Genomic DNA, 26,817 nt, shown 5'->3' with positions numbered 1-26,817 from the left:
AATAAGGTATATTAAACACGAAAGTTTAAAAATAAAATATTGTTTGTTTAGTAATACAATAGTAGCTATAGCAGTGTACGTTTGTTCCAGAAGAAATGCGATGTAAACCCGCACTCTCAACGCGGTGCGTGCTCGTGCGGGACGTCGCACTCAAACTAGGCTTACGTTATTTTTATATCGACGGAGGGTACCAGCATGCAGACGCCTCGCCTGCGACCACCTTCCAGGTGGATTTAGACTGGATCTCACAGTTATACTAAACATTGAGGTATTACGTACTCGCGTCCACAATACTAGTATAGTAGTTGCTAATAGTGATATTGTTATATTAATTTCCAAATATTTAAATGGAGGGTTTATTTTATTATGACGAGGTACAAGTGTTTACGTTTTAGTACAGATTGATTTTTTGTATCGGTCTGGGTGTTTTCTATATATAATACGTATGTATTTACTAAAAAAAATCTATTTGTATCAGTTATCTGGAGCTCATAATACAAGCTTTAGCTATCTTAACTTGGGTCTAGATGGCGCTGTGTGAATTGTCCAGGGTTATTTATTTAAATTTACAAGGAATTGTACTGCCGGGGATTGCAATAATGAAACTGTTGCGGTACATTGCGGCAAAAATGCCGTTATACACAGTTCTAGCCCCGTGATGGTGTATTTATATTGATGAAAAAGAAACGGGTGCAGACAGATATTATTTATTCCACTCACAATGCTCATATTTTATTTATATATAGTTGTCTCATCTATGAGTAAATCTCAAATTCAAATTCAAAATCATTTATTCATGTAGGACATTTTAGAACGTCAAATTTTACATTATAATTTTAATTTAAAAATTTGACGTTCATAAGCGGCTAAAATGACCTATCCTATGTTTGAATATATACATATAAATTTTTCAACCTAATAGTGATTGAAGAACAAATTCAATCACAACTAGGCTGTTGAAATTTCAATTTGGTACACAGATCATATTGCTAATTAACAAAAGCCGGCAGTTGGTACCTAAAACCTCAATGGAGTCAAATAGTTTCCATTATGTGAAACAGTTGTAATTTTTAAAAATGTTTTTTTTGGTTAGCACTTTTATACTCTCAACTGGCAACACGTTCTCTAAATCCACCTCTAGGTGTTACTTTTATAGAAGTGATCGATAGCAAGACCCGTTCTGCTCATTGTATATTGTTCTCATCACACTGCACAGACAGACAGACCGACGGGTGTGTTGGTTAATACTTGTCAGAACTGGTTGAAGCTATTTAATAAACAAACTTGTTTATGTAATTTTTTTCCACTTCAAAACTACACTGTGCGTTGTAGCATGGTGCGGGTGACAGTTACTAATTTTACATTATGTTACGTTTACATTCAGCCGCTTCCCCTGCCACTCGCGCTGCCGGAAATATTGCCGGGCGACAACTGAGGGAGAGGGCTGAATGTAAAAACACGCTGCCACTCGCGCTGCCAGTCCTTTGACTCGCGCACGAAAAACCGACAATCGAGGGAGCGCCGGGCAGTGCGAGTGGGAGCCCATCGGCTCCCACTCGCATGGGAAGTGTTTCCACTCTCGCACTGCTCACTTCCCTGCTCACTGGGGCTTAGTGTAATTGATGATTGATAATGATAAAAATATTACGAATGTGGTACAGCTGAAATACTAAGTCATGATTTGTAAATCGCGGCAACTTTTAAGAGTGAAAAGAAACGTTAATGAAATGTCACCCACACCATGCTGCAGCGCATATAGTATAAGTGTATGTAATATATGGGTTTTAAAAATGCGTTGAGCGCTGTGGGGTCGTTCAAGTATTACGTAAGCAGATTTATTACAATTATTTACCCCCCCTTTTGCTTTGCTGCTGACAAGGGGGATGCCCTAGTCAGTAAAAGTAAGCAAAGCTCATACCCCGATGCTTACGTAATAATTTTTCAGTTTAATTACAATTCGTGTAAAAAATTTAATGACTGCCGATGATGTAATCATCATCTAGACTCCCCCACCACCAATATCATCCACATAAGCAAAGCAAAGTCCCACTTGCTTCGTAATACTTGAACGGCCCCTGTCCAGGTAGCCGCAGTTTGGTTCAGTTTGAGGGCATCTCCCAGCGACCCAGTAGATACAGAGGCTTTACGTATTTCTACAGCATTGTCGTGGAGAATGACTGCATCTAAACGTTGTGATCAAACAAAATATAATATATATTTTGTGTGAGTTGAGACTGAGTAGTTTTTTCAATCATTCTCCGTTTTTATCAAAATCTAAATTCCGAATGTTCCGCTGGTGTTGCCATAATTGCTATTATAAATTTGTATTAAAATTGTCTCTGCCTTAGTTCTCTTACCTTGCAGTCCCGTTGCTTGGTCGCATTTGTCGCCTCTTTGTATTTACTCGGTTAAAAATATATAGTGTAACCTAGTTAGACCCTAGCTGTCCGCTCTGTACCTAAGGGTATTGCTGATAAATTATTATTTAAGTACATCAATTGACTATACAAAGTAGTTACATCAAGTAGTATGTATACATAGTAAATATGACCTCACCTCACCCAATGGTAAGTAAACCAATTGTGATTAGTTGTAGTCCAAATATTGAGAATTGTCATTGTTGTAATGAAAATTTCATTCAAAACTTTTTTTACTAATAAACTTGACGACGATGATTGCGGGTTCGATTCCTCGCATGGTACAAACATTTGTATTCCTTGACTATGATTGTATCGGTCTGGGTATTTTCTATGTATATTTAACATTTAGAAAAAAAAAATTGTATTTCTATCAGTTGTCTAGTTCCCATAACACAATATCTACTTACCGTGGGAATAGATGGCGCTGTGTTAATTGTCCAGGGTTATTTATTATTAACGACTATCATATTCAGTCTTATCTTGTCGGATTATGTAGAACGCCTATAGCTATATAAAGCAGACTCAAATAGCTGAGGAGAAATATGAAGTGATCTTATGGACTATGGTGTAAGATTGTGGGTGACGAGGTCCTTATTATTGTTAGAAATCCAACATTATGAGCTGGTTGTGTGTTCAAGACTTCCTAAGACTGCGGCTAATCATATTTATTTATACAGGTGCTAATTCTGATGTATTTAAATTGAATTCATTTTCAACCGCTATAGAAGCGTAGCAGTTTTGATTTGTCAGATTAATTTGTCTATGCAACACATCAGAATCGTCACCTATGCAATGTATGGAAGAATTCTTTATTATTTATTATTGAAACCATTGTATCTCGTGTAAATAAAATTGAATATAAAAATTTATTGAATTGTTGTCTTATTTGTGTTGCGTAAGTCGACACCACCCATTCAAGTACGCGAGTACTTTCTCCTCAGATAACTGAACCCCCATGAAGAGTGGGGCCTGGTGTGAGTGCAGAAGTTGTATCGTCATGCAGGGATGTAACAAAATAAAAAGCCGAAGGGTTGATTTTGTAAAAATATTATTTTAATAATTATTTACAATATTGTGTCTAAGCTGCAGCCGCTGCACTGTCGCGCCGCGCCTTCCTCGAGGAGGATCCTCAAAACATTAAAGTACAAGACGCCGGTGGTGCAGCGGCGTGAGGCGCGACAGTGCGCGGCGAGCTGCGAGCGCAGTGCGTACACGTACGCGATCGACTCCCGGGCCGGACACGCTCGCAGCGTATCACTTACGTTAACATATTTTAATCATTACTATTACTGAGTGAGCGCACTGCGTCCGCCGATAGATAACCTCTATGTACATCATTTATACAAATTGAAGAAAAACGGTCGCAAGATATCTATTACAATAAAATAATCGCAGCGGCGCGACACAATGCTACCGTATCATACATTCACACTCCACTCTCGTACGACCTTTCGTTCTTCACCACGTATCACATATCGACCGAGGGCCCGCTCCGGACGACACCGGACAGTGCCGTGCCGGACGACACCGGACAGTGCCGGACGACACCGGACAGTGCCGGACGACACCGGACAGTGCCGGACGACACCGGACAGTGCCGGACAGCGCCGAGTACGGGCGCGAGCCCCCGTAACATTTACAAGTGCCTCATAGTTTGTTTACACACTATATACATCGCAGCGGATTGCCCGCGCGCATACGCATGTCTTTGGGATTACAATCATACAATTTTTTATCTCTACATAGCATACATTATTGATAATTATCTATTAAACATATTTACTTCTAATCTGTAACATCAACTATTTATAGTAAGTTTTAGTCAGTAATTAATATTGCGATGTCAAAGTTTTTAATATGAAAAATACTATATACTTGTCAACACTATATTATTGTAAATTATTAACATAATCTTATGTTATCAATAGTGAAGCTAAATGTTGCTTTTTTACTTTATTATACATACTGTACATTTGGGAGTCCATACTGAACTAGAATGTTTAGCAATAGTATGACTTTGTATACGTCAAACCAAAGACACAGTATGCGCATTAATTATATAACAATATTGTATTTAGATATTAATATTTCGTCGTGTCATAACACGTACATTGGACATGTTTAGTTTTGTTTAGTTGAACGTTGCCGTGTGGCCACTAAGTGACAATAGATATTTATAGGATGTCCTAAAAGTTTACTATAGATTAGGGTTGCCAAGTCCAAATTAAAAAAAAGCAGAACTATCCAGTTTAAAAACAGAACGCAGTAATAGTGTTGCAATAGTTATATTAATATGTAGTAAAATTCAAGTAAGTAATATTATCAGGTGTCTAATAAAAAGTATTCGATAAAATTATACTGTTGAAAAATCGGTAATTAAGAGGCGCGCATTCAAGACTTCCCAGGACATTTCAAAAATTACGACAAGTCCTGGGGAAACAGGACGATTGGCAACTCTACTTTAGACTAACACAAAACAACATCAGTGTAAGAGAAGGAAAATTTGAAAACAAACCATGCATTGAGTCTACTTAGCCTGCTGTTACCACCTGTACTCTGTCGTTACAAGTAGAGATGAAACGGATACTTGTTACAACCTCCATGCCGGATAGCCGAATATCCGACCGAACATAGCCGAGTGGCGACTCAGTGGTTTTCGGGCCTTTTCGTTTGAGTGACATTAATGCTTTCTGCTTGAATTGATTGCAAATACGATCATAAGAGGCTATGAAAAAACGTGTTCTTGTTGTTTGAGTAATTTTATTTGTGTTTTATTTTCTATTATGTAAAGAAATATGTCTTCATTAAAAAAAATTGATAAAAACCTTTGTGGAATTCTTTTTTATAAAAAAACCGCTTACAAAAGTTTGCTATTTGGTAATTCTTGCTAATGTTTAACTTTTTTGTTCTATTATTAAATTTTTTTTATTTTCGTTGTTAAATCGAGTAACTTCAATGTTTATGTCGTATTTATTTGAAATCCGATATCCGGCCGAATACTCCTTTCTTATCTGGTATTTAGCCGGATAGTTACCGAATATCCGTTTCATCTCTAGTTACAAGTACTCTAATATACTCTTATAGGGAAATACCCACGTCAGGACACGACAGTATGTTGTAGTTGGTCATGAAGATATTATCAGTGTTAGTCATAACACGTTCATGTATTGAAACGTACCTACTATACGTTTTTATAACGTGTAATGACAGGACGAAATATTCTTATCTGTCGCGCCGGTAGTTCTGATATTACTTTTGATTCATTTCTAATTTCTTTTAAATATAATTTTATATTTTCGAGTACAATTTTGTCATTGTAACGCTTATATATCCATTATTGTATTACTTTTTTCTATAACTTGCCACAGTGTGGTCGCATATTATCACTATTTATTTGTATATTCTGGATATCTTACAGAATGTAGAAGATTAATTTAGTCAAAATATATGATTTAAAATTTTTATATGCGTGCTTCGCCTGTAATTTTAAGGCAGCAGTACAACCGGTACGGTCAGGACGCGTTCGGTTGGCGTCAGATTCGTCGACTGAAATTTCCTGATGGCGTCCGACGGAGCGATCGGTAAAAAGTAACGGATCAGAACTACCGGCGGCGGCGTCGGTGCGGCGGTGCGGCGGTGGGGCGTGCGGCGCTAGTGTGCGGGCGCGGCGTCGGCGGGCGCGGAGCCGGCTGGCCGCATGGGCGGGAAGTGGCGCGGGTCGCGCACGTCGAACGAGCCGCGCGGCGGGGAGCCCTCCGCGGCCGCGCCCAGCTCGCACGCGCGCTCCGACTCTGCAACACCCACACCTGCAGCCGCCGCCGGGGACCGGGGACCGGGGACCGGGGCCCCGGTGCGGGGACCGGGGCCCCGGCCCGCCCGACCGTACGGCTAACGATTACGTCTGCGCTAAAATTGAGCGATCGCCGTCAGTGACGGAAGCCAGGGCGGTACCGCAGACCGGCGGTCGTGTCCAACCGCACATACGTTAGAAAGGAAGCCGCGGCCTATCGCTTAATTACACGATAATAAAGTAGCGTTAGAATTGATTATTAAAATCCAAAATACATAAATGTACATATAAATTTGTCATATGTACATTTAATTCACCCATTATTAGAAAAAAAAAATTACGTTTCGCCGCCCCCGCGTCGCAGAAAGTTAACGAGGAGCGTCGAGCTCGTGGTCAACTAAAAGCGAGTGCGGGGAACGGCTCGGAGGGGAGGGGAAGTGCGAGTGCGGGGGGGAGGCGTGCTAGTGTAGCGGGCGGGGGCGGAGGAGACGGAGGGGGAGGGGGGGCGGACGAGGACGCTACTCACCGTCTGGGCGCGCGTCCCCCGTCGTCGGCCGCAGGTCCGCGCCTGCCACAAGAGCACACTGTACCGACCGCCACTGACACCCTCCGCACCGCCGCCGAGCGAACTCGCGGCCCGAGAGATGTCACTGACGGTCTACGAGTATACGGGGAGGGGGTAGGAAATATAAAAAAGCCGGGTTATCGCCAGACGGGTTAGTCATCTCGTTGCAAAGCAATAAAAAATGGGCATTCACGGTCGGGTCCGTTTCGTCCACCGAAACCTCGACGACCGAAACGCACGCGAGCCCGGCGATCCGACGCTACGTCCACAGAGACACGGACACTCACCGTCGCTACTTACGTGTACCTCGGGCGGTCGTTCGTCATCGTAGCGACGTTTTCTCGCGACCGAGAGGCGGTCGCAGAGGCGGAGGAGAGCGAAGCGAGGCTCAAAGCCGACTACGACGCTGCTCGAACGGATCTCCGGCCGGCGTGCGGGCTACAGGTGAGGGGATCCCCTGGGGGCGGTCGGGGCGGTCGGGGCGGTGGGGGCGGTCGGGCGGAGGAGTACCTGTCATCTGCGAGGGGTCCCGGCCGCGCAGCGCGCCCGCGTAACTGTTGTTGGCCGCCGCGGCTGCTCCGGGAACAACACGTTAGCGTCAGACGGACACACGCCGCCGAACGGGACTCGAACCGCGTTCCGCAGTCGACTCCGCTCGACTCCTCCCCGTCGGGGATTCGTCGCGTCGGCGTCGTAGTGTAATACTCATAAATAAATACATATCAGTACGATACAGTATATGATTACATAAAATACGGATCACATGACGGGTATAGTCGTGGGCGTCATTCTCGATCGGATGTACGTCTGCGGTGCGATGGAGATCGGTCGAGTACGACCGCTGTGATACGACTAGTACAAGCGGGGGCGACGTTCTCGTGGAGGTTATGTTCGTGGGAGGTTTTAGTGGGAGCCGTGAGTGTCGGCGGTGACGAGGTGAGCGGGAGGAGGGAGGGAAAAGAGGGACGGCGGAGTGAGCGAGGCAGAATGTCCGGCGCGCGCCGCGTCCGCTCCGGACGATGGCGTTCGGGCGGACGCGAGCGCCGAGTTAGTCTTTGGCGAATTTTCAATTAATAATTATTATAAGTACTTATATAAAAGATTTGTCTCGAGCGGCAGAGTGAGACGTGTCGTAACAGAATACGATATGAATGTGCGAAGAGTTACGAGACCGCTCGGTGGTCGGCCGCTCGAGACGAACAGTGATCATGCAGAAGGGTCGAGGATCGAGTGGACCCTCGACGGATCGAGTCTATAGCATATATGAATGTAACAAAGAATCCGCGACTGTGCACTTTATGATTAACACAAATAGTTTGTGAGGATCGTATAATCTCAAATATAACATTGGAAGTTCAATATTACATTTGAATATATGGAAATGTTCAAATAGTTTCTATAGTTAAGCATGAATTATCTTAGCTATCGAGTATGTTAGCTGTCACTTCACGTATACGTATTTGATGAGAATAATTATTTTAAGAAAATTATAACAGCTTCTCATTAGTGACATTGTAGATGTGAAAGCTTTATGAACACGAGTTTAGTCGTAATCTCAGATGAGAGGAATCATTATCTAGAAATAGAAGACGCGGTCACGGGCGTGCGAGATGTGTGAGATGTGCGAGGTGTGGGGTGACTCACCCTGCGGCTGCTGCTGCTGGCGGTGGTCCGCGGGCGGCAGCAGGTGGTGGTGTCGCAGCAGCGTGCACTCGCCGCCGTCGGCCGCGTCCAGCGCGAACACCAGCAGCTCGCCCGCAGACGTCGCCACCAGCAGCCGGGGCGCGCGCGCCACGCTGCCGACACCGCACCCTCACTTCTTAATACGTCCCAAATGCGTACCCATTTTTTTTAATAAGAATTTTACGGCCCTGGATATTTCCTTTTAGCCGAGATGCGTACCCAGTACGTAGGGTACCCGACCCGGGAGACTCCGGTAATCCGGAGAACGATTTCTCCGGTTTTTCTAAAAAATAATGCATTCGTCGATCGCTCGTTGCTATTCACTCGCTCCGTGGCTACAACACTGCGCGCCACTCCACTAATGCGTCATGCGAGCGTGTATTCAGTATAATGGAGCGAGGATAGAAACCGAACGAGTGTTTCTTTAGTAAAAGCAAAGTTACAAGTACTAACAAACTTCGATTGTCCATGTAAAAACTTTTATGATTTAAATATAAATTTAAAAAGTAATTAATGATTTTCTTTCTCTGCCAACCCTTCCCTTTAAATTTCTCCCGGGTTGGTCCTTTCGAGAGTTGGCAACCCTATCATTACGTAGTTTATATCGGTCCCAAAGTTCGTGGATTTATAAGAGGCATTCTTCGATTGAATATACTTCTACAACTTTAATAACCTTGGTGGTTTAGCGGTTTAGCACATTATTTTACGTCCGATAGTCGCGGGTTCGATTCCTCGCACGGCACAAACATTTGTATTCATGAGTATGATTGTCTGTATCGGTTTGGGTGTTTTCTATGTATAATATGTATGTATTTAAAAATATATATATTTATGTATTTGTATCAGTTATATAGTACCCATAACACAAGCTTTAGCTAGTTTAACTTGGGACTAGATGGTGCTTTGTGAATTGTCCTGAGATGATGATTATTATTATTATTATATACAAAGTTGTGAGCACTTCGTCGAAATTGAAACAACAATAAAGAAGTAAGTTTTAGTAAAATCTTATTCATTTGAAATAACTCCTATTTGACCAAGATTAAGATTAGAGATAGCGGTAAGTTCCCGGCGAGAGGCGAGCGGACTCACTTGGTGACGGCTGCGACGGCGCGGTGTCCGGCGACCGGGAGGCGGGCGGCGGCGAAGGCCCGGCCCTGCGCCAGCACGTCGGCCACGGGCGCGGGCAGGTACCCCGCCCCCGCCGCCACGGCCTGCTGCAGCCAGCCCACCCAGCCCGCCTCCGCCGGCTCGGGCTCCGGCGGCGCCTCGTCCTCCTGCAGCCGGAACACGTGCACGGTCTCCGTGTTGGAGGTGGCGGCCAGGTAGGCGCCGCACGCGCTGAAGGCCAGGCAGGCGATGGAGACGCAGCGCTTGACGCCGCGCCGGAACTCGTAGAGGCGCGTGCGCTCGGGCACGGCGAACACCCGGATGACCGTCCCGCGCTCGGAGGCGGTGGCCAGCCGCCGACCACACATCGACCACGCCAGCGCCGCCAGCGGGCTCTCGTGCGCGCTCATCACGCACTTCGCGTTCTGTACCACCCACACCCACACGCGCACGCGCATCCTTACACATGTGTCGGAGAGCATGATCCAATCATGCTCTCGCTCTTTCATTCAACTCGAGTTAACTCGAGTTGAATTCTGCCGACTCGAGTTGGAAGAGTTCGACCGGTAAATGAATGAATCGATTGAAAGAGCGAGAGCATGATTCTGTCATCGAACCGACAATGACGTGAAACTTTCCGATCATTTCGTATCATACAATTTTCACTCATCACAAATATTTCAGTATTGATTTGAGATTATTATCATTTTTTTCGCATATTCATCCGATAATGTTATTAATAAAATGATTATGCGTTCCATAAGTCCATCCGCGGCTTTAAAGTGCCATTTCTACTCGCGCCCTAAAGTTTAGTGAAGCTTTCGAAGCTAGCTGCGCCCAATAACATTAGAATCATTCGAAAAAAGAAAAAAAAAACTTTTTATTCCAGGTAACTCGAGTTACCCAAATTGTAACTCGAATTAACTCGAGTCATGTTTATCACGAGTTAGCACAATCTCTAACCCTCACTACCGCTCGTCTCTGCGGTAGACATGGACGTTATTTCACGGACAATAACCAGCTACGCGGCATGTACCCAAATCACTAGTTTCGAGTTACAGATACAAGCAGTGATTTTTTTAAATACGTTATTAGTAATAACGCATTGTATTAAACAAACGAAAAAGATTCTACACTGCAAATAAAAATACAAAAACTTTGGAAAAGTGTAAATAAACTGTAAATATCGATCCTCATTGTGTATACAATCGAATTAACTTTTAAATACGTCTGCATTAATAATTTTATGAAAATTATAATTTCATAATATACAATAATCTGTCATACATAAATACACTTAATGCACTTAGTTCTAAACTTAAATAACTATGAGAGGAAATTCATTTATTAATTTATCTGTGTAGCTACAAACAATTGATGGTTTAATTTGTTTTCATTTCGTATCCCCCTTGCATATATAGTTGGTGGTATTTATGTAAATATAGCAAATAACAAAAATCACTAGTTTTGAAACGGGCGACGTCGACCAAGTCGCTAGTTTCACTGCGTTCCTTGAAAATGACGTAAGTGGGTCTACTATGCAATGACATGGTACAAAGCTAGAGTACTGACCAGATGCACGGCGTCGAAGATCTGCACCTCCCCGACGGCGCTGGAGCCCGGGTAGGCGACGTAGCAGTGGTCCACGCAGGGCGACAGGGCGCACAGCCCGCGCGGGTTGGGCGGCGTGTCCCGGATCGTGTGCAGGATCTTCATGTCGCGGATGTTGTGGATGTGCAGCGACTCCTCCAGGCACACTATCAGTCTCTGCAAATTATATATTTATTTCCGTTGTCTTTCGATGCTAGCTACTGCTATAATCGAGTCTAATGTACCTAGTTAAATTAGACTCTATTATAGCAAAACCCAGTACAGATATCCACGGGACACTTGCTACTTATTATTATGCTCATTTATTTACTTACTGGTTAATCTTATCTTAAATCTTAATGATCACCGTACAGCCGTCAGCATTTTACACCGCTCCGCGTCCATACAACGCCCACACATACCATTTTCCCTTCAGTACACCAAATACTCACAAGCAAGCATCAGTCCACACAGTCATCGTGTACTCAATATATCAAGTTGGAAAGCGGCCCGGACTTATCATTTACACATCATAGCATCCAGATTGTGTGGGTCACAGCAGACTCATACTCGTTATGGTCCTTCGAGCCGGATTATATAATTAAATAAATAAGTGAGAACTACAATTGACTCACGGATCGGTTGAGCTTCACCGCGAGGATGGTGTTGCTATAGCTGTAGTTGCATATCTCTGTCCCCTTCTTGTAGTGACACACGATCAGCTTCCTGCAAATTAAACGACATGCCGCTCAACTACAGTCCTATAGTAATCTATACATCTATACATATAAATAAAATTGGAGTGTCCGTTTGTAATATTGAAATAACCATTTTTTACTATATGCATATGAATATAAATACGGTACATACAACAAAATAACATTTTTTTTTATTTTTGTCGGTCTGCCTGTTTGTTCCGGCTAATCTCTGAAATTAATGGACCGATTTTGACCAGATTTTATTGGCAGATAGCTGATGTAATAAGGAGTAACTTAGGCTACTTTTAAAAAAATTCTCTAATTAAGTTTTTTGTTAAATTCCACGCGAAGTCGCGGCTACTGCTACTTTATAATAAAAATTACACTTGTAAACGAGTCTATGAATCAAACATAAGACGTTAATGAGTCGTTTTACTTGGACGGTGCGTATTTTTTGTAACTTTGGTATTACGTTCTCTGTTACTGCGAGTGTTATAATTATTTGTGTTTGGACCATGAAATGTGATGATATTCACTAAAATGCAAGTCACACCAATCAAATTGTTTTCCATAGTTTTTTAACTATGGATGGAGATAGACCTGTCTTATAGAGATGATTCTGTCATAACTAACTTATTTAATTTCTGTCAGTCTACAATTGCGTTTCGTTTTACCAGAAAACAGAAATGATAAAAAATAATATTACTTCAAAGAAAAATGTATAAACTAAAAATAATTTTATATCTATTTATCTATGTCTTCATTATAACTATTTCATTAATATATAATATTTATTAATGTACATTAGGCAGAAAATCAGTATTAAATTACAAGTACACGGAGAAAAAGAACGTCGAGATATTTTTATTGGATCGATTCGAATGGTAACTATATTTCAAAGACAAAGGAGTGAAAAAATAACAAATAACGTCTTTTATATATTTTTATTATCGTAAAATTAGCTTTAAATATTTTTAATTTAGTTAAGATATTTTTTCAAAAAACAACTTACAATACAATTTTTAAAATGGAGTTTGACTTTTTGCATTTAGATCACTGTTAAATAGCAGGTCTAACTTTAGACCAGAGACGAATTACGGTTTAGAGATAAACTTCTTTTTGTAATATGGAATACTTTGGTCAATGGTTTATTGCTAGTGCTTTACCAGGTTTATCTTTTTGGAATAAGACAGTATAAGTTTGGGAACCGCTGATGTAGAATAACGTAGTCTGCAACTAACATTATGTGAATGCTATGAACAATATAATTTTCTGTTAAAAACATCGCCACAGCACGTTACTTTGTACTAAACTGTAACATAGATGTATGCTAAAAGAGCCTCCATGGTAGTGCCAGTGTCGGCGGGTGCACGTTTACGATCTGTGGTCAGGGTTAATGTCTATCATTTACGGAAGGTCTCAAAATACATTAACATGCAATCAGGGTTTTAGTAATTTATAGATAGTGTTGCTAGTAACATATTATTATTATTTTATGTTTGAGTCTATGTTAATAGTATAGTAAAAAAAAAAACATGTATGTCAGTCTATATATTTAGATACCTCTAAATATATATTACTCAAAGGTGACTGACTGACATAGTGATCTATCAACGCACAGCCCAAACCACTGGACGGATCGGCCTGAAATTTGGCATGCAGGTAGATGTTATGACGTAGGCATCCGCTAAGAAGGATTTTGATAAATTCCACCCCTAAGGGGATAAAATAGGGAATGAAAGTTTGTATAAATCTTCTTAGATTTTGTAGGCCCTAATTTGTGTGTAAACAGCTAAACAAAAGTAAAGCCGCAAAACCTACATCTAATTAATAATAATACTTACTACTACGCGAGCGAAGCCGCGGGCAAAAACTAGTAAATAAATTAAATAAATAACAAACAAATAATTATTTCGTGGAGATCTTTGGGGGAGGCCTATGTCCAGCAGTGGACGTCTTCCGGGCTGCGATGATGATGATGATGATGAATTATTTTGTTTGAGTCTATGGCATTGACTTTTTCTGAACGATACTTGTCAACGTCAGTGACCGAGAGAGGTAATTCGGGGTATTTATTAATTACAAATTGTTACCGCATAACCGGGTCATTTCATATTAATTGCTCATTTGATATTATTTGCTCTATATGATTTGCTCATTTGATATTAAGATCTTCTGACACTCTGAGAGCGTTGTGAAGGTGTAGTTATTAAAGATCATGTATTTACAGCGAAATGTGGACATATCAAAGGTTGCATTCATAACATTTATTCTTATAGCATAGGGGACAGATGATATGCGGATCAATTGATGGTAAGTGATTACCGCCGCCCATGAGCACACGCAACACCAGGGGAATTGCAAGTACGTTGCTGGCATTTTAAGAAGCAATAATCTCTTTTCTTGAAGGTATCGTATTGGTTCGGAGATACCATTGCTGGAAAGTGATTCCTCAATCTGGCAAAAAAAATCTTGATATACGCATGGCCGAGAACCGCCAGTTATCTAAATGACCAGGATGGTATTTTAGTTGCGGGTAATGCGATGGTGAAATTCATTAGCTGATAATAATCCGAACAGGTCAGAAGTGAGGATACGCATAGACCTTGCGTGATGATGCTGCAGTATGCAGTAATTGCAACCTGATTGGTAGAGAGCCCGCAAAGGTAAACGCAAAGCACCTTTCTGTGCACGAGTGTTACAGGAAGTGTCGAGAGACCACTACCGGGGGCGGATCTACCTAAGGGCTTTTTGGGCTGCAGTCCATGGCCCCGAGGATACAAAGGGCCCCTAGTCCCCACTGAAACGATATTTAGAATATTAAAAAACCTGGCACGAAAGGAACGGAGAATTTCTGGTCGGTGTATTTTTAAGTCGAGTTTAATTTGGTAGGCCCCTAAGTAGATTTAGCCCAGGACCCCACAAATCAGCGATCCGCCCCGGGATCGTGAATTTGTGAGGGGACGGCAGGCTGATGGTGACAGCGCTGGCGTGTGGCATGTGGGTGTGTGTGGTATTTTGGTCGTGGCCGTCGTGAACTTGGCCGTGGTGTTGTGTGCCCGCGCCGCGTCACCCACCGCACGTCACTTGGCACACATGCTTAACCTTATTATCTAACGCTTGTATTGTTGATGCATTCCCTATTACATAACCGACTGTAAATAAACTATATTCTCTTTATTGCTGTAGCAATAGCATACGCTGGTGGTCACTATTCTCCCAAATTTGAATTTAAATGAATCTGTATTATTGTAAACATGTACAAGATTTATTTGAAAAGAATACGAGCTGAGTTTCTTGTCGGTTCTTCTCATCTCGAAATCATTCCGAACTGACGGTAGATTTGATATATCATAAGAGTCTGTAATAGACCTACATGAATAGAGATATTTTGAATTTTATACTACATAGTTTTCCAATCAATGAATACATTACCCATACATTTATGCATTTCACACACGTACCGACCCACGGTTCCATAATAATACAAGGTTAGTTGCGAAGTCGAGGATGTTAGAAATACAAATAATCTTTATTCATATAAGCGTTCTGAAATGATATTTTTTGGTTACTGGGGCCTGTTCTAAATGCAGATTCAGTCAAGATGGGCAGGAAAAGTGGCTATTACTGTTTCAAACAAATATTGTTCAAATATAAATTTACCAACTTGTTCTGTAAACACTGATTAATAAATAGCACAGTTTTCCTAATAATTAAATTAAAAACTAACTGAACAAATAAGACAATATTGTAATTGTTATTCACAATTTTGTAACAACAAGCAAAGTGGAAGTGAAATATTTTTTTATATTTCCGCTTATTTAGAATTCTCTACGAGCACGTAATCGAATATTTTATTAAAATTACATAACTAGCTACTCGCCCGGCTTCGCACGGGTGTACATGTATTATACATATAAACCTTCCTCTTGTATCTCTCTACATATTGAAAAAACCGCTTAAATTTCCGTAGTTTTAAAGATATAAGCATACATAGGGACAGACAGCGACAGCGACTTTATTTTATACTATGCAATGATGATAATCTATACATCTATACATATAAATAAAATTAGAGATTGTAATATTGAAATAATCGTTTTTTACTAGATGCATATGAACATAAATACGGTACATACACGAAAATATTTTTTTTTTTACAATTTTTGTCTGTCTGTCTGTCTGTTTGTTCCAGCTAATCTCTGAAATGGTTGGACCGATTTGGATGGCATTTTTTTGGCGGGTAACTAATGTAATAAGGAGTAACTTAGGCTACTTTTATTTTAGAAAAATAATGATAAATTCCACGCGGACAAAGTCGCGGGAACAGCTAGTAAGTAATAATGATGTTAAGAAAATATCTGATATCGTATATTTTAGACTTTTGACTTAATTAGAGCACATTTATTAGTTCTCTGCATTTTGTAAATTTTTGTTTCTGTCCGTAGCTCGAAGGTAACTGGCATTTAGTTTAAACCACCGTTCCAGAATACTTGGCAAGATAACATTATTTCATTTGTAAGATTCATTTCAATGTCTGCCCTGTAGTTCGTTCGTGTTAAACTTTGTTTCACACTTTACTCGACTACAGTGAAGCCAAATTGTTGTATAATCACTCTGTTCTGTTAGTTGTCGTCAAGACTAATCAAATATATTTCCTTTAAACTGATTTTAGCATTGAAGCAAGCGGGTGACGCCTACAAGTTACGTTTTAGTATTTGGGATGGAAAAGGACATACAGCTTTATATCTGTATCTTATATATAAAATTCTCGTGTCACAGTTTTCGTTCCCATACTCCTCCGAAACGGCTTGACCGATTCTCATGAAATTTTGTGAGAGTATTGAGTAGGTCTGAGAATCGGCCAACATCTATTTTTCATCCCCTTAAATGTTAGGGGCAATCCACCCCAAAATTTTTTTTTTATATTTTAGACAAAATTTTTAGTTTCTTTATGATACAACATACAAAAATACATACAATCCTAAATTTTCACCCTTCTATCATCAACCCCTATTTTTTATAGCGTTATTAATTTTTATGGCAAAACAACGTTTGCCGGGACAGCTAGTATACATATAAAAATGAATTGCTGTTCGTTAGTCTCGCTAAAGCTCGAGAACGGCTGAACCGATTTGGGTAACTTTGGTCTTGAAATATTCGTGAAAGTTCAGTGAATGGGGGCCGTCCATTAATCACGTGATCTTTTTTAAGCATTTTAATATTTATTTGAGTTCATTACAATGTGTGAGACTACAAATATTCAGTGCTGTTTGGTCACCGAACTGATCTGTTGACTACATATAAAAAATATTTATTTTGCGCCAACGCCCAAGATGCGCGGGGACAAATCTGCCGTCGCAACTGAGTCGGTGTAGGGACACCGACTCAGTTGCGACGGCAGATGCACGGCACTGCGCTTCTAGCTGCTCTCGCGCATCTTGGGCGTTGGCGCAAAATAAATATTTTTAATAGCGGAGCGGAATTTAGTCTGTCACAACTACACTAGGCTTCCAAGCTATATCCGAACTCTATTCAACACCTGATGATGCCTCGTTCAGAGGCGAAACACCTGTCGTAATACGGGTGTAGACTCAATAACGGTTGGTATTTGATCGATCACTAACAGAAGGTAACGGTAGTCAAGTTTCCGCATTGGCTATTTGAGGTCTAAGTGTTTTTTAGCTAAAAATCAACATATTTGGGCTCTATAAATCTCAAATAAAAATGTATTTATTCCTGTAGCTCTGACACTTATGATATGTCAAATCTACCGTCAGTCAGGAGTTCTTTCGAGCTGAGAATTGACAAGAAACTCAGCTTTATTCTTTGAAATAAATTTGTACCAGTTTATAAAAATACAGATTCATTATTATATTCTAATTTGGGAGAATAGAGTGACCACCAGATGAATCTGGCTATTAAACCACGATACAATAAGCGGCTTTTGTATACGTTTATTTTCGAAACATTTATAAATCAATTTAGTTTCGTAATGCGATAGTTCAATGCTATATAGAGCACGTAGTGGTGACAGTCGTTTCAGCTGCCGTCGCGCGTCATATTCGACAACAAATATCATGTGCAATACATTATCATCATCATCATCATCATCATCAGCCCACTGCAGTCCACTGCTGGACATACGCCTCTCTCAAGACACGCCACTGGGCACGATCTTCAGCTCTTCTCTTCCAGTTACTACCCGCAACCCTACGTTTGGGGGGGAAGGGAATTGTTAGTAATGTGGACTCATGACCCATTGCTAGCAATGTACCATGTCAGGTTGACCTCCACGCGGTTCCCCCTGGAAACCATCGCAATAAATTCCTAGTGAATTTGTCACGATGGGCTAACTGACCTGACCTCATGCTCATCTTATCATCCTCCACTGGTGCCCCGCCAGCGTAAACCGTTAGCGCAGGCGGGTGCACCGTTCTATTATCATTCATAAAAAAAACTCCTACGTATGTCGTCGCTCCACCTAGCGGGATGTCTTACACTACGTTTGCCAATTCGAGGTCACTCTAGAACACATCTACTCCAGCGAGCATCGGTTCTGCGACAGATCTGCATCTTAGTTTTTTTTTATGATTAATGGGGGCTGCCTGAAAACCAGCGCTGTATAGGTGCACCTCACTAAGGTTGTGCTTATATCAGCAACAGCTGAGGCAGCTCCTATTGCCAACTTGTATGTTATTATTTATTTCTTATTTTGTGTCTTATTGTAAATTGTATTATTTCTGTTATGTTGGCAATAAATCAATTATCTATCTATGTATCTATATGACCAGCCCCTGCCACTTCAACTTGCAAATACGAAGAGCTGTCGGTGACTTAGTTCTCTGGCGAATTACTTCGTTTCGGATTTGATCCCTCAAAAAAACTCCAAGCATAGCTCTTTCCATAGCTCGTTGGGCGACTTTGAGTTGGTGGGTCAGTCGTATCGTCAGTGTCCACGTTTCGGCACCGTAAATCGTGCGATACATACAAACTTAATCAATTATACACGGTCAGACTGCCGTACATATTATAGCTGTGTATAGTCGAACAGAATACAATAATGGGTCATAGGAGACGTTGTTGCCGGGCCGTTCGCTGCTATATTATGTATAGAATAGAATAGAATAGAATAGAAAATCATTTATTCAAATAAACTTACATTGAATCACTTTTGAATAGTCATATATTTTTTTTTAATGTACCGCTCATTCGGAATACTGACTCATCACAAGAAGAACAAGCAAGATACTTGTGTGTTGCTCTTTTAAATAATTTTATTGTTACTTTACATTTTTAAATTTAAGTATGTGAATACAAACTACCAAATAGCACTAATTCAATTAAATAATCAAATAGAAAAAATATTGGTTATACATATATATATACAGCTAACTGGTTAAACAATTAATAAGAGGAAATCAGTCATAGCGATTAGAGCAGACCAGTCCCTACAAGCAGCACCCGTTCACGAGTATGACGGATGAGCCAGCCATCACTGCGCTCGACCATATTTAAAAACAAAAACCCCATAATAAATTTAGATTATAAAAAAAATACTACGTAAAGTAAGATTATTAATTCCAGTCAGTAAAATGACATTTCCAGTGTTGCAGGTTTTTAGTCCCATATAAATAGTGCTGTGATAGAATCGAGTTTTTACAATTCAAAGTTAGTCGAGATTACATTCTTTTTATTCAATATCAATTTGCCTTTATGTAAATAAAAATTCTAGTATTAATTTCAATGAATCTCTTTTTAATTTTTTTCCCAGCTTTTGTAATAATCTTATAGTGAGAAATTTTAATATGCTGGTAAGGTCCATTTTTCTAAAATCGTATTATTTAATACGATATGTATTAAATATTTAAAATAAAAAAAAGGCTTTGATACCTAATAAAATAAAGCATGACTAAATGTCTAAGTCTATTGATTGCCGGGCATCTCTATTGTAGCGGGTCACCCTTTTTTGTGTCAGTGACAGTTGCACTTGTCATTTTACTGACTGGAATTAATAATCGTACTTTAGTGATACGTAACTACACTACAGCGCGGATAACAATTTTGCGTTGTTATATTTCGCAGAATTATAACAAAACAATGTGTAATTAATTTGCAACAAAGACTACGACGCTACATGTGTCTACAAACAAATGCGCATATTATATCAACGAGTTTATTCCTTTATTATCTGTATAGTGACGTCACCGTGACGTAGACTACCTTATGTGTAGTCAGATGTTATTGTAACAAATCATTACCGGCATCGACATCGACACGTTTTTTTTGGACTACTCTAATGCTGTTGGCCGCAGCTGGCCTTTACAGCTCCACCGGACGATAGGGGGCGAGTGCAGATGACATCCAAACTAAAGGAAGCACTTATGGAGCGATTGAAGGCCAATTCCAACCTGACGGATACGACTTGTCCGAAGCGATAGGGGGCGAGTGCAGATGGCACTCCAAACCAAAGGAAGAACTTATGGAGCGGCTGAAGGCCAACTCCCGCCTGACGGATACGAGTTTAGTCAGAGAGCTACAGTAGGGGACATCCTATGTGGCTGTAGCCCTCTTATGCATAAACGAAATATCTTCTTTGGAAAGTCTATATCCTGAGGAGATAAAACCCATCTCTCCTAAGAATATGAATATGCTTACAAGGAGATCCCAGCCCCGGCTTAAGGAAATATATAAATAAGAATATGTGATTGTTGATATGTAAAAAAAAAATTGTAAAACATCTATGTTAATGAAATAAATTTATTATTATTATTAAAAAATAAAAAATTCTTGTCCCTTATGGGTCTAGGTAGCGAACTTTGAATAACGGCGAGCACAATAGATCTATACAGGTCGCAGTGTTACAGATCTTAGCACCTAATAGCGTAAACAACCAATAAAAAAAATTTTAAAAATACGGTAGGGGTTCGAACCTCGGCTCAGGCCGTAATTTCGATCCCCGTTTGAATTGGACGGGGGAACGATCGTAGGGGCGACATACATGCTGACTCGATTCAGCTGATAAGGTTTGTGATAAGCGTGACGTCACCGTCCACCGTTATGACACTTGTTTACAAACACCGAGCGGAGGCGACATCCTCCCTGATAATGTATGCTAATCAATTTGCCAGTTTGTTTTACGGCCAAACGGATTTTCATGATGATTGGACGGCCTCGGTGGTTTAGTGGTTTAGCACCGTTTTACTTCCAATGTTCGCGGGTTCGATGCCTCCCACAAATAATAAATATGATTGTTTGTGTCAGTCTGGGTGTTTTCTATGCATATTATGTATGTATTTACAAAAATATATATAGTATAGTCTAGCGATTTAGCACATTAGGTTTCAATGGTCGCAGGTTCGATTCCCCGCACGGTGCAAACACTTGTATTCATGAGAATGGTTGTTTGTAACGGTCTGGGTGTTTTCTATGTATATTATGAATGTAATAAACAAAATATGTATTTATATCAGTTGTCTAGTACTCATAACACAAGCTCAGCCTACCTTGGGACTAGATAGAGTTGTGATTATTTATTTATTAAAACCTTAATACATAAATAAAGGTGATATATTATAGTCCAGGAGTATTGTTATTGTTGTTTCTCACTATATTATTCATATGCTATAGCTATACTATATTGCACAACTTCATAATGATAACAAAATTACGTATACATATTAATAAATTAAATACACGTGTGCTTTGTTATAATACACAAATAAGTACTTATAAATGGTACGCCGACCCCAAATAATAACATATTTTAATTTATTACTTGAATATACTTTTTTGTAGGTTTTCACTATTCACAACAATACGCACTGCAACACTATCGCGATATCCAATGCCGTAAAAAATATTAAAAAAAAAAGGTAACGAGGTCGTTACGTCTTTGTCGTTTTTCGAAAAATTGTTCTGATTATCGTCGTCGTAATTGTCGAAATTTTATACAGATTTGTTTAATAAAGTCGTGAATATTAAGTATTAGTTTATTTACGAAACAATAAAGGAACGCAAGAGTTGATACTGCAGAGCACCTATTGTTGGTTTTGGCGGTAAACAGGTAACCCGTTCAAAAGGTAAGTTCGGACAAGCCCGAAGTTCTGGGAAGCCTTGATGAAACCGAACCGGCACATTATGCATCTCTTGCTCAAATCCTATTCTCGTAAAATACAATCCACAAAAGACAGCTCCATTGAAATTTATAAGTATGTCAGTTTTTTTTTCATAACAATAGATCTGCATGGCTGTATAGGCGCAGTTCCCTTTGCCTTAAAGGATAAACAGAACAAAAAAAAATAGTAGGTCTGCATTCGTATTGTCTGTTCTTAAAAGTGGAGACTGAGTCATTTTAATAAATCGTCAAGAGATTAATAATTAGAAATATTATTTTAGTAATTTAAACGTTGTGCTGTTTTACCTTATATAGTTTCTGTAAATTTTGTGTAAAGCTGATCATTTGAATTTACAAAAAGACACTTGAATTTTATTTATTTGTATTGATAACGGTTTGTGTTTGAATAATCTACGGGGGCAACAACACCGACTCATCTATACATCTATACTCTGTACATATAAATAAAATTGGGGTGTCTGTTTGTAATATTGAAATAACCGTTTTTTATTACATGCATATGAATATAAATACGGTACATAAACCAAACTTACATTTTTTTTTAATTTTGGTCTGTCTGTTTGTTCCGTCTATTCTCTGAAATGGCTAAACCGATTGTGACGGGACTTTTATTGTCAGTTAGCTGATGTAATAAGGAGTAACTTTTACTAAATTTTAGAAAAATAAAGTTAAATTCCACGCAGACGAAGTCGCGTGTACAGCTAGTTATAAAATATATTTCGTAACAAAGTATGTGTGGTAGTAGAAGGCAAGAGGAATAATCAATAACAAAACCATAGCAACAAAATGACAATATTTACAGTATAAAAATATAAATATTTAAAAATACATGTAAATTATTTATAACAATATCACCAAACAGACACTCCAATTTTATTTATATGTACAGATGTACATATATACTATTGTACATTAATATTGCGCCTTTAATTACCACCATCGTTGACTGCACCGACCCCAGCGACCTACACAGTCAGTATCAACAAACACTTCATTGTGTATGAATCATCAGGTCATTTTGAGTGTTGTTACCTGGGCGCTGACACGGTGACGATGGCGACGAGCGAGCTGCTGAAGAGCCGGTCCACGAGGCAGGTGTCCTGCCCCGACCGACTCGCGTAGATCTCCTCCACTCCATCGTCAGGAGTCAAGGCGAACAGGTGATAGCCGCTGCTACTGCCTGCTACTAGTGACCTGGGGGGGGGAGGAGAGGAATGGGATTGTTAATAACGTGGACTGCTGATCTTATTACTAGCAATGTACAATGTCAGGTGACCTCCACGTGGTTCCCCCTGGACACCATCGTAATAAATTCTTGGTGAATTTGTCAGGATGTGATGACCTGACCTCATGCTCATCTTATCATCATCAACTGGTGCCCCGCCCGCGTAATTCGGCAGCGCTGGCGGGTACATCATTCCATTACCATCCATAAAAAAAAATGAAATGGTAGCAAGTCAATAATGTCCAACATATAGAAATAAAATTATGAAATTTCCCAAAAGTAATAACAGATAAATGTGATAGACAAATATTTTTAGAGTATGCAACAGGAGTCTTAAAAACCATAAGCAATAAAAATAAGTAAGTGTTAATATATGTATGTAAGAAGAATATAAAAAAAAACACACATATACAAGATAAAAAAGATAGGCCAAATGAAGCGGCAGATAATACTATACATTTAAAGAAAAATGGTCCATCATTGGTCATGGGCCACATTATTAAAGGGAAGGATTTAACTATTATTTGATGCTTTGGTAGAGGACTTTATTATGAGTCTTCCTTCTTAATTTCATTTATCGTTAATAATTTCAGTTAATTAACATTTAACTGTATACAAATGAATGGTTACATTAATATATCATTAGAATATATTTGAAATTGAAATGTTAAGTACATTTGAATATACAATAATGAGATTTTAATATAATTAGTGACACAAACTTATCTCTAATCAGTATTTCTTTAAGTATTTCGTTTGTTGAAATTAGCTAATTATATAACATGTATATTATAAGATTTACACAAAAACATTGTCCTGCAAACTCACTGCATTTCATCTGCATTATGAAATTTGTGGTTTAATAAAAAAAATACCATGTGGGAGTTGCTAATTGCGATACTGTTAAACAAACCAAAATTGTAAATATTAATACACATATTTTTTAAGACCAGTGCAATTAAACAAGTTGTATGATAGTAAGTGGTACAATGCAGAACAAATCTGCATATTTTGCCAAACTGAAGAGGAAACGCCACTACACATCCTATGTGGTTGTAACCCACTCACACATAAACAAAATATCTCCTTTGGAAAGTTTACACTCTATCCTTAGGAGATAAAAACCATCACTCATAACAATATCCTACAATTCTTGTCCCTGACGGGTCTAGGTAGCGAAGTTTGAAAAGGGCGAGCACAATAGATCTATGTAGGTTGCAGTGCTACAGGTCCATGCACCTGACAATAGCCTAAACAACCCAATAAAAAGAGTGATAACCGTAGCTGTGGACATGAATACTGACATCATATCATAGACAACCAGTGCACCACTCATGCATTGCCCACGAAATATATCTGGAATAACTATTCAACATGACCTTAACAGTTAGTAAACATTTTTTTTTAAATTACCAGCAATTACCATGAATCAAATAACAGGCCCTAAGAGGTCATGCCTCCCTATTAATTGACTGTTTTATTTCATCCTTCAACCAAACACATCATACATGTTTTTTTTATGTCCAATGCTGGAGTTACAATATATGTAACCATTTCGTTGTATCCGCTGACTAAGGGACTCAAGTGTTACTTTACTAGAAGTTCATATTACACTTACATAAGAAAAAACTATGTCCAATATTATTTTTTATGGTTGATAATGGAATGGTGTCCTGCGCTAACGGTTTACGCTGGCGGGGCACCAGTGGAGGATGATAAGATGAGCATGAGGTTAAGTCAGTTTGCCCATCGTGATTAAATAACCAGGAATTAACCACAATGGTTTCCAGGGGAACTGTGAGGAGATTGACCTAACAGAATACATTGCTAGCAATGGTGACACTAGACCACCATTACTCACAATCCTCTTCCCCCCCATGTCCAATATTATCAGAGGTTAAATATGAAGTGGTAATTGTCACAATTATCATGATCGATATGGTCACCACAGTGATCAGACTGACCATCAACTATAATAACAATACATTAAAAAAAATGGGTAAATACCACTGAGTGATTAGAATAAAAAAACTATATCTATAAAACTGATAACAATAGATGTAACACAACAACCAAACTAAACAGAGACAGTAGTGGGACTTGTCCTCATTTCAGACAAAAGAAATGTCCACCAGGGTTGTGCTGAGATCTACTGCTGTATGGTGGCCCTGGACGACGGGCAGCGAAGGTGAGGGCGTCGAGGCCAGCGTAACAGCTGGTAACTAGTGGACGCCATGTTTGTTTACGCCAGTAGAGCAACAATACAACGGAGATGTGTACGTCGCTCATTACGAAATAACTGGCAATGACATATTGCATCACCGCGTCATCTGCACATCGCACTAGTGGCAAAATTGACGCTAAATCGTGACATTGTAGTCTTTCGTAACCCTCAGCCATGGACCTTGAAGGGCTCCGCCTTTGTACCATTGTTGTTCCTTGCCCACAATTTTGTTGTCTATTATCTGAACGAATGAATATGTACTTACGTGCAGTCCTGGTTGAATTGTACAAATATTCCTCCTGCATTTGTTCCCTCTGTGTTTTGACCTGCTCCCAAACTCATTGGAACGTTCCACCAAAACAGATCTGTTTCAAAAATTAATTCCTACACACGACATGCACGCACGATCTTTGTAATATATTAAAAAGTTTTATTCGATGTAAAATTAAATGCTATTTTACAATAGTACTAATAATTCGTCACAAGAACTAAATTTTTTGACACAAAGAACGACCTTGCTAGCTAAACAAGCCCCCTCCCGCACAACACAAACCGTACAACACACTAGCACTCGAGTGGCAGTCGATGTTTCATAGAGCCATTCACAAGCGCGCAATAAAAATACCACGCTGTGTAATGTTTAATAACAAAGACGACTTAATACGTATTAAACAATATTGTTGAAAAGTTAATTACTTTTAAATTATAACTTTAATCTTTAAGTTATTACTACCGAACAAAGTCTTTAAGAAAATATTTATAAATATATTTAGGACTTAAGTTACACAATAAGTTATACTGTTGAAAATAAACTGTGCGATCAACCAAGGAAGGAAGGATGCGTCTACACTGTTTAAAGAATAGCCTTATGTGTAACAAACAATAAAGTAAATAGAGATGATCGATATTCATCGACGTGGAAAAAACATCGATATTTAATGTATAAATGTCGATGTTTAGACATCGACATGAAATGAGTAGCATCACACACTTCATATTACAAACAAGGTAGTAATAATCGAATAACAATGTAAAAAAATGGTAGTGGATCAACAAATAAACAAGAACAAAACAGTGGAAAATTGCATAAGTAAGATTTGCAGATACTAGTGTGATCATACAAACAAGATCATTAATAGACCGATGTTTTCTCATTTTCTACATTTCTCATGTGATATCTCACGTACATCGATAAGTATAGATCGACGACGACATCTATGTCAACATCAATATTTTATGCATATCGATAAATCCAATAGTATTAAAATATTCTATGGCGTCAGTGTCTGGCTTTCTCCTAAATTTTATCCAAAATTTCCCCTTAATAAAGAAGTCTGTAATATTAATAGTCCCTTTTTTATACTTTGAGTGACC

At 39.5% G+C, this 26,817-nt stretch overlaps 2 protein-coding genes across 5 annotated transcripts in view; one reads left to right on the top strand and one right to left on the bottom strand.

The window, feature by feature from the left end:
* Positions 1-1,359, top strand: part of LOC131846347 (nuclear protein localization protein 4 homolog) — a 35,308-nt gene extending 33,949 nt beyond the window's left edge. The window contains exon 12 of the mRNA XM_059195622.1: positions 94-1,359. Within this exon, the coding sequence (XP_059051605.1) occupies positions 94-106 (13 nt within the window). The 3' untranslated portion in view covers positions 107-1,359. The remainder of the gene's footprint in view (positions 1-93) is intronic.
* A 4,710-nt stretch (positions 1,360-6,069) lies between these two features.
* On the bottom strand, positions 6,070-26,267 carry LOC131846255 (WD repeat domain phosphoinositide-interacting protein 2). Of its 4 annotated transcripts, none has more exons than XM_059195518.1 (8): positions 25,709-26,267; positions 23,027-23,188; positions 11,794-11,884; positions 11,141-11,335; positions 9,551-9,993; positions 8,375-8,571; positions 7,286-7,348; positions 6,070-6,211 (listed from the first exon to the last, which is right to left on the bottom strand). In XM_059195518.1, exons 1-8 carry the CDS (start codon positions 25,783-25,785, stop codon positions 6,072-6,074), a joined length of 1,368 nt encoding a protein of 455 aa, XP_059051501.1. In that variant the 5' UTR covers positions 25,786-26,267; the 3' UTR covers positions 6,070-6,071. The 4 variants fall into 4 exon arrangements, with proteins under 4 accessions (XP_059051501.1, XP_059051497.1, XP_059051498.1 ...); XM_059195514.1 differs by having other exon boundaries at positions 8,420-8,571; positions 25,709-26,154; XM_059195515.1 differs by lacking the exon at positions 7,286-7,348 and having other exon boundaries at positions 8,420-8,571; positions 25,709-26,152.
* Between the last annotated feature and the right edge of the window lie 550 nt (positions 26,268-26,817).

This window comes from Achroia grisella, unplaced genomic scaffold, assembly GCF_030625045.1.
Source record: "Achroia grisella isolate CSIRO2021 unplaced genomic scaffold, CSIRO_AGI_Agris_v1 utg509, whole genome shotgun sequence".
In the NCBI taxonomy this organism is placed as follows: domain Eukaryota; kingdom Metazoa; phylum Arthropoda; class Insecta; order Lepidoptera; family Pyralidae; genus Achroia; species Achroia grisella.
Note: the sequence above shows the minus strand (reverse complement) of the source record. Positions and strands in the feature narration are given on the sequence as shown.

Bases quoted from the DNA above. Each gene is read 5' to 3' on its own strand.
- LOC131846255 (XM_059195518.1), bottom strand. From the start codon at position 25,785: ATGAGTTTGGGAGCAGGTCAAAACACAGAGGGAACAAATGCAGGAGGA. The intron at 7,349-8,374 runs GTGACCGCGTCT...TTCCCGGAGCAG, and splicing joins CTCACACATCTCGCACGCCC to CCGCGGCGGCCAACAACAGT. The intron at 6,212-7,285 runs GTACTCCTCCGC...TGGGTGTTGCAG, and splicing joins GGACCCCTCGCAGATGACAG to AGTCGGAGCGCGCGTGCGAG.